This window comes from Pristiophorus japonicus, chromosome 15 (assembly GCF_044704955.1).
Source record: "Pristiophorus japonicus isolate sPriJap1 chromosome 15, sPriJap1.hap1, whole genome shotgun sequence".
NCBI classification, from domain to species: domain Eukaryota; kingdom Metazoa; phylum Chordata; class Chondrichthyes; family Pristiophoridae; genus Pristiophorus; species Pristiophorus japonicus.
The window spans coordinates 4,943,051-4,951,830 of record NC_091991.1 but is presented as its reverse complement, the minus strand read 5'-3'; the positions used below and the strand labels follow the sequence as shown (position 1 = coordinate 4,951,830).

General features: G+C 45.5%; 1 protein-coding gene across 7 annotated transcripts in view; it reads right to left on the bottom strand.

Annotated features, from left to right (window-relative positions):
* Nucleotides 1-25: 25 nt before the first annotated feature.
* cep290 (centrosomal protein 290) overlaps nucleotides 26-8,780 on the bottom strand; it is a 158,007-nt gene continuing 149,252 nt past the window's right edge. For 6 of the 7 annotated variants that reach the window (XM_070900076.1, XM_070900079.1, XM_070900082.1 and 3 more), the window contains one exon: nucleotides 26-7,112. In XM_070900076.1, the coding sequence (XP_070756177.1) occupies nucleotides 6,924-7,112 (189 nt within the window). In that variant the 3' untranslated portion in view covers nucleotides 26-6,923. The remainder of the gene's footprint in view (nucleotides 7,113-8,780) is intronic. The other variant, XM_070900077.1, reaches the window with a different exon arrangement.

Below are 8,780 nucleotides of genomic sequence, written 5' to 3'. Positions count from 1 at the left end.
GAGAGATTTCCATTCCAGTGAAAGGTTTCCCTTTTCAATTTTGATCTTTATTTGTTTTCCCAGGTTTTTTACGGTAAGCTTGGCATTGTCTGGTAACTGCAGTATCTCGGATTGTTTGAGCCAGGTTCTGCATTTCATTGAATCATAGTCATACAGCACAGAAGGAGGCCATTCGGCCCATCGTGCCTGTGCCGGCCCGTTGGTACAGCTGCCCAGTTAGTCCCACTCCCCCGCTCTGCCCCTATAGTCCTGTAATTGTTTCCCTTCAAGTATTTATTCAATTCTCTTTTGGAACTGTTCCCACTGCCCTTTCAGGTCCTGAATTCCAGATCACAACGACTCGCTGTGCAAAAACTGTTTCTTCCTCTCCCTTTTTGTTCTTTTGCCAATCACCTTAAATCTGTGCCCTCTGGTTACTGACCCTTCTGCCAGTGCAACCAGTTTCTCCTGAATGATTCTATCAAAACCATTCAGGATTTTGAACACCTGGCAAAGTCTGTAACCAGGAACTACCACGGGAGAAGTTTGCATCGTGTCAAGTTGGAACTGTATGTCATTTTATTATTTGATTCCTTCCAGAGCCCCCCGCCATTTCTCTCAATCAAATCTTAAATTAATTGCAGACTGAAGGATGTTTCGTGTTTTCTTTTTCTAAGAAAATTTCAGTGCCAGTGCTGAGGGAGTGCTGCACTGTCGGAGGTGCCGTCTTTCGGATGAGACGTTGAATCGCGGCTCCGCCTGGCCCCTCGGGTGGATATAAAGAAGACCAGGAGAGTTTCTGCCTTGGATAATATTTATCCCTCATCCAACACCTAGCACGGGGATCTGGTCATTTATTTAATTGGTTTCTGTGGGAGCTTGCTGTGCACAGATTGACTGCTGCATTTCTACATCGCAACAGTGACCACACTTTAAAAAAGTACTTCATTGGCTGTGAAGCACTTTGGGTCACCTGGGGTTGTGAAAAGCGCTGTATAAATTGCAATTCTTTCTAACTAACTTGATTCATGAATTCAATTTTTTGCCTATTGCTTCATTGAAAGCATATATTTTACAATACTTGTTGCTTTCACGAATAGGAGTTGCTGCCCTCTGGCGGAACCTCATTTCAGGGGTCCCCTCAGAATTTCATCCGCTTCAAAAAGCCATCGATGGGCTGGATTTTCCGGGTCCTTTGTGCTGGGGATTTTGCCCTGGAGTGCGCGAGAGGCGGCGGTGAGGGCTCCAGTGCCCGCCGCGATCCTCGGGTCCGGTTTTGCGGTACAGCACCGCCGGGAAGAGCTGTGCTGGGTGTGCAACGCCCCAGGAGTTTGGACCTGTGCCCCGCAATAACCGCCTGGGAAATTGGAGTGGTCCACCCATGCTGTCGGCGGGGAGGGAGGTAATGTGCTTTAGAAGTAAGGGCGAGTGTTTTTTGATTTTAATTTGTATTGTAGTGGCCTTGGCAATGTTTTGCTGTGTTTTATTTCATGCCACCCCCCCCGGGCCTCTCTCGGAGTGCTCCCGGCCCGGCAGCTTAGCTTGGGAGTTTCCCATCCTTGCGCCACGAGAGGTGTACAACGCCTCCCTTCACGCTGCGCCCCCGACACCCAAACCTGCACACTAAAGCGCAAACTATTCCCGGCCGCTAACTTTCCTGCCCCAAAAACAGGAAAACCTAAAATCCAGCCCATTGTGCCTTCCCATTGGAAGCAGCAACACCAACAAACTTGCATTTACAGTATCTTTACTCTCAAAATGTCCCAAGGCATGTCATAGAAGCGATGATCAAATTTTGACACCGAGCCACATCGAGATATCAGGACAGATGCCGAAAAGCTTAGTCTATGTACTTGTGCATGAAACACAAAAGGTTAGTATGCAGATACAGCAAGTGATCAGGAAGGCCAATGAAATCTTGGCCTTTATTGCAAAGGGGATGGAGTATAAAAGCAGGGAAGTCTTGCTACAGTTATACAAGATATTGGTAAGGCCACACCTGGAATACTGCGTGCAGTTTTGGTTTCCATATTCACGAAAGGATATACTTGCTCTGGAGGAAGTTCAGAGAAGGTTCACTCAGTTAATTCCGGGGATGAGGGGGTTGACTTATGAGGAAAGGTTGAGTAGGTTGGGCCTCTACTCATTGGAATTCAGAAGAATGAGAGGTGATCTTATCGAAATGCAAAAGATTATGAGGGGGCTTGACAAGGTGGATGCAGAGAGGATGTTTCCACTGATGGGGGAGACTATAACTAGGGGGCATAATCTTAGAATAAGGGGCTTCCCATTAAAACTGAGATGAGAAATTTCTTCTGAGGGTTGTAAATCTGTGGAATTTGCTGCCTCAGAGAGCTGGGTAAGCTGGGACATTGAATGGATTTACGACAGAAATAGAGAGCTTCTTAACTGATAAGGCAATAAGGGGTTATGGGGAGCGGGCAGGGAAGTGGAGCTGAGTCCATGATTAGATCAGCCATGATCGTATTAAATGGCGGAGCAGGCTCGAGGGGCCAAACTGCCTACTTCTGCTCCTATTTCTTATGTTCTAAGAAGTAGGTTTTAAGGAGCATCTTACAGGAGAAGAGATGGAGTGGTTTATGGAGCGAATGCCAGAGCTTGGGGCCTAAGCAGCTGAAGGCACGGCCGCCAATGATGGCGTGATTAAAATGGTAGATGCATAAGAGGTCAAAATTGCAGGAGCGCAGAGATTGCGGAGAGTTATAGGGCTGGGAGAGTTAAGGCAGCTACAGATAAGCGGGATTATCGAGGGACTGGGGGGGAGGGGGGGGGGAGGGGGAGGCCTGGTTATTGTGCTTTGAAGGTACGGGAGTTACATTTAGTAAGATTACAGAGATGTTGAAGGGACACAGCTCCCAACTTTTCTCATCGATGATTAGACTCAGATTTGGAATACTGCACAACCACTTTCCTGGGCCTTTGGCGTTTTTCTAGTTGGATTTTCACAATTTATCAAAGTTATGCAGGCTAGATAGTGATTACTTCACTATCCTCATTGCTGTATCAAAATCCGCACTGGAGATCTTGGCCAAGATTACACAATAAAAATGGTTAGTCTGGAGATATCTTTTAAAGGATCTACTCAGGAGTTCCCTTCTGTCTGTTTCTCTCTCACTAACTGTGTCTGCCTGCCTATCTCTCATTAACTCTGTATATCTATCTTTTACTCACCCTCTGTCTGTCCATAACTCCTGTCTCTCACTATTTTCTACTCTTCATCTATATTCAATTCCTCCTTTCTGTAAGTATCTCCTCTCTATCGGTGTTCAACTCTCTTTTCCCTTATAAAGTTTATTCCCCAAGGATATGGAGCTGCTGGGATTGCTTGCGAGCTCCTATGACCCAGAGAGCTGCGCGCACGGGAGTACACGCATTTATATAGCGCCTTTCACGACCACGGATGTCCCAAAGCGCTTTACAGCCAATGAAGTACTTTTGGAGTGTAGTCACTGTTGTATTCGAAGTATGCAGTTTTATATTAATTACTTTATTTCAGAAAATGTTGAATTGTTTCTGTTACACCCTTCAGCATAAACTATTTTTGATGAATTTACAAAAGAAGCGGTGTGTGTAAATCTCACGGCTTCAGACGTCCACCAGTGTGAAAGTGGCAATAAAACTTGGGAGTGGGGTTGGTGATCTGGTGTCCTAGCACAATACAGGCTAGATGCGGTGTCACATGCGATGCAGTATAACTCCAGGCGGGGGGAGGGGGATGGCAGCTCCTGAAATGGCCAGAGAACTATTTATACCCCATTTTAAAAGTTAACTTTTGCAACAGAGAAATTGCTAAAACCCCCTGCATATCCCTATCCACTGCCAGTAACAGTTCATTTGCAGAGGAGTCCTGTTGTTAGTAAGTAAAGAGCCAGTCGCCCCTAGCAGCCTGCCTGTAGTCTGCAGGTAGCGGGTTATGACGGGTACCTACAGTATAATCGCATCTGACATAGCCAATGGAAAAGGGGAGGGACTTCAGGTGGTGGTGGTGCTCCCTGAAAATCAGGAGCTTTAAATCGGAGTTGTTTGCAAGAGTCAGGGGCTGGCCCAGCTGAGCAGGGAAAAGGTGATTGGAACTTCCCATTCTGCTCACCCCATTTTATCTCCTTAACCCAGAAAAACAAGCATCGCAACAAAATTGCTTTGGGCTCACCAAGGTGGGGGTGTATTTAAAGGACACTGTAAATAATAATTTTGTTCAATTTGGTTTCAAAAGCTTGTATACTTTGAATTCTGTTTTGTATATACCCAATTTCCATTACCTCGATTAAAGTTTAATACTTCTCTTTTTGATAATAAATACATAAACAGGTGAGGGATGTCCGTGCCAGCAAATGGAGCACATTCTCTTTTCGGCCTCAAACACTCCCCAAGTTACAGGCAAAGCTGAGGCTCCCTCTACTAATGTTTCCCCAATCTTCTTTTTGGTGTGTAGCCCCTTTAACGGACAGCACAGCCCAAAGTTCCACGCCTGTGTGAAATTAAACATTTGAAAAGCCATTCCTGGGCCACACAGTTTAGAGGAGACATTGCCCTCAACAACTATTCCTACTTCTAAACATGTAATAAATAACAGTAACTTGTATTTATAGAACAGTCTTCACAGTACAGGAAATGATCTAACACGTATAAATAAATTCTACAAAAATACTATTTTTCCTTCAGTATGATTACTTTGTATGTTTTCAAACATAGCTGACGAGAATCTTTGTTAACATAAAATCCGTCCTCTGTGTCCTCAGCCAAACGTGGCCAACATTGACCGAATAACTGTTTCACGTTTCAATACTGAGCGCGTACACACTGAACAAACCTGCAGTCCTCGGCGTTTTATCACAGGCCTGTACGGCTGTGTCTGTACGTGTGAGCAAACGTCTCGCACCATTGCTTGCAGTCAGCATAATGTGCGGGACAACTGAGGCAGAGATTGTGCCATATGATTAGCCTGTACTTCCACAATACTCAGTAAGGAACTCTCACTTTAACTGGTGTTCCTCAGGTGCTGCAAGAAAGACAGGGGCCATGTGGTCAGGCCTGTAAACTTCCAAGCCCATTAGGGATCCTAACTTTTTCTTCAATATACACTGTAACTGCGCTATTTTTTGTGATCCCCAAGTCTTCACTCACAAACCTCTTCCTTCAGCTAGAAGGTTGGAACATATTGATTTCAACTAAAGACATGTTGCCAACTTTTTCCTGACGAGTGGATTGGACCATTTTGGATTCAACACTCAGCAGGGAACTGCTCGGTTGATGTCTATTATGGGTCTGTCAGTGAATGGGAAATCGCAGCAAAGGGAATCCTCGTGATCTCAGATCAGAACTGTCTCAAACGAGAAGCAGAAGCACTATTGCTACTTCACTTGACATTGTTCTGTCACTTTCCACAGAGCCCAGTTTCCACGCGGGCCTGTAACAAGTGACACTGGACTTCTTCCTTAAGTCGAAGATCTGAAATGTCTGGTCTCCCTAGGAAGTGAAAAACACAAACACAGTATTCGATCACTTGCTTTTTGTGGTATATATCAATGATTTAGACTTCAATGTAGGGGATTAAGAAATTTGCAGATGACACAAAATTAATTGGCTGTGTGGTTGATTGTCAGGAAGATATCAATGGACTGGTCAGGTGGGCAGAACAGTGGCAAATGGAATTCAATCTGGAAACGTGTGAGGTAATACGTTTGGGGAGGGCTAACAAGGTGAAGGAATACACATTAAATGGTTGGATACTGAGAAGTGCAGAGGAACAGAGGGACCTTGGAGTGCATGTCCACAGATAAAGTAGATAAGGTGTTAAGAAGGCATTTAGGATACTTGCCTTTATTAGCCAAGACATAGAATATAAGAGCAGGGAGGTTATGCTTGACCTGTATAAAACACTAGTTAGGCCACAGCTGGAGTACTGCGTGCAGTTCTGGTCACCACATTACAGGAAAGATGTGATCGCACTGGAGAGGGTACAGAGGAGATTTACGAGGATGTTGCCAGGACTGGAGAATTTTAGCTATGAGGAAAGATTGGATAGGCTGGGGTTGTTTTCCTTGGAACAGAGGAGGCTGAGGAGAGACCTGAGTGAGGTGTATAAAATTATCGGGGCCTAGATAGAATGGATAGGAAGGATCTATTTCCCTGGGCAGAGGGGTCAATAACCAGGGGGCATAGATTTAAAGTAATTGGTAGAAGGTTTAGAGGGGATTTGAGGAAACATTCCTTCACCCAGAGGGTGGTGGGGGTCTGGAACTCACTGCCTGAAAGGGTGGTAGAGGCAGAAACCCTCACCACATTTAAAAAGTACTTGGATGTGCACCTGAAGTGCCGTAACCTACAGGGCTACGGACCGAGAGCTGGAAAGTGGGATTAGGCTGGGTAGCTCTTGGTCGGCCGGCGCGGACACGATGGGCCGAATGGCCTCCTTCTGTGCTGTAAATTTTTGTGATTTGCAGCTCCTAGCATGTTGGAGAGACAGAATTTTGGATAAAAATAAATAACTCGGTTGAATTCACTCCCCTACGTCTCACCTCCCGTCCACACGCTCCCTCCTGTCCTGGACACTAACCGCCCTTAAACTAAAACAGCCAGCTGCTGGTTCAGAGAGCAATTGGCCCACTAGCAAAGTTTTAAGAGCAAGAAAGTTAGGTGGTAGAAATCTGGAGCTCTCTTCCCCCCAAAGGCTGTGGGTGTGGGGGGCAACTGAAACTTACAAGACCGAGATCGATGGATTTTTGTTGGGCAAGGGTATCGAGGGATATGGAGCCTGTTCTCATTGAATGGCTGCCTCCTGTTCCAATGCTGAAGTATTGTAAATGAATGCAGTTTTAAAGCATGGACTTATTAAATAGTTTCTTTTTTGAGAGATCAGCGAATTCAACAATTGCAACACTTAGCTAACTTTTGAATGGTGAAAGCTGTTGATGAAGCTGAGCTCAGTCAATGGAAACGTTCCCTGGGATATCCACTTGGACCCCAAACTGCTCTGATAACTTCTTTAATTGTTCTTCCAAAAGAATGTTCCGTTTAACTTCCTGGTTGTAGTTGAACTTCAAGTCTTCGAGCTCTTCGAAAAAGGAAGGGTCAAAGTTGCCGAGCTCCTTTTTCAACCTCATTATTTCTTCCTAGAAATTAAAAAAGGTCATCAGATTATTATCGAGTGAATAAACATTTAAAGCAGTTTGGGGGCTTTTGACAAAACTTATTCACGGGAGTGAATTCTACTGTTTTTTTTTCTTGCCTTTCTGAAGATTCTGTTCTGTGATTTTGCACCAAACTGTTACTGACCAAGAGTCCAGCTGTAACACTACAATACAGTGCAGGCCAGGCATTGGATGATGATGCAATGCCAATGGATATAGACAGATTTCTGCGAACAAACCCGAATAAATTAGGTGACCCACACTCATCAACTCCTGTCCCTCCACACTGCCCTCTAGGAACTGCCCCACCTTCAACTTCTTGAGCAATTTGGTTTTCCAGAGAGTAATAGAATGGATGCAGGCTCTTCTTGAAGTTGTTCTAACATCACTTTCTGACTGACTGACTTCCTTGGCAGCACCTCCCAAACCCGTGAACTTAAGACGAGCAAGGGCAGCGGGTGCAAGGAAACTCGGTCACCTCCAAGTTCCCCTCCAAGCCACACACCATCCCGACATCGTCGCTGTGGTGTATTCTCGATGACATCACAAGCACACCCTTACAAGATGGCGTGTAACCTGATGCCTTTATTGTATTTACAGCAATGGCTGCATTACCACAGCTGTTCACTAGGTGGAGCAGTAGTCCACTAGCTATATTTGCAGATGACACAAAGATTAGTGGGAAAGCGGGTTGTGTCGAGGACACAGAGATTTGGATAGGTTAAGCGAATGGGCTAAGGTTTGGCAGATGGAATACAATGTCAGAAAGTGTGAGGTCATCCACCTTGGGGGGGAAAAAAAAAAACAGTAAAAGGGAATATTATTTGAATGGGGAGAAATTACAACATGCTGCGGTGCAGAGGGACCTGGGGGTCCTTGGGCATGAATCCCAAAAAGTTAGTTTGCAGGTGCAGCAGGTAATCAGGAAGGCGAATGGAATGTTGGCCTTCATTGCGAGAGGGATGGAGTACAAAAGCAGGGAGGTCCTGCTGCAACTGTACAGGGTATTGGTGAGGCCGCACTGGAGTACTGCGTGCAGTTTTGGTCACCTTACTTAAGGAAGGATATACTGGCTTTGGAGGGGGTACAGAGACGATTCACTAGGCTGATTCCGGAGATGAGGGGGTTACCTTATGATGATAGATTGAGTAGACTGGGTCTTTACTCGTTGGAGTTCAGAAGGATGAGGGGTGATCTTATAGAAACATTTAAAATAATGAAAGGGATAGACAAGATAGAGGCAGAGAGGTTGTTTCCACTGGTGGGGGAGACTAGAACTAGGGGGCACAGCCTCAAAATACGGGGGAGCCAATTTAAAACCGAGTTGAGAAGGAATTTCTTCTCCCAGAGGGTTGTGAATCTGTGGAATTCTCTGCCCAAGGAAGCAGTTGAGGCTAGCTCATTGATAAGATAGATTTTTAACCAATAAGGGAATTAAGTGTTACGGGGAGCGGGCGGGTAAGTGGAGCTGAGTCCACGGCCAGATCAGCCGTGATTTTGTTGAATGGCGGAGCAGGCTCGAGGGGCTAGATGGCCTACTCCTGTTCCTAATTCTTATGTTCTTACATATTACAGTCGCTGGGTCACAATCCTGGAACTCCCTCCCTAACAGCACTGTGGGAGCACCTTCACCACACGGACTGCAGCGGT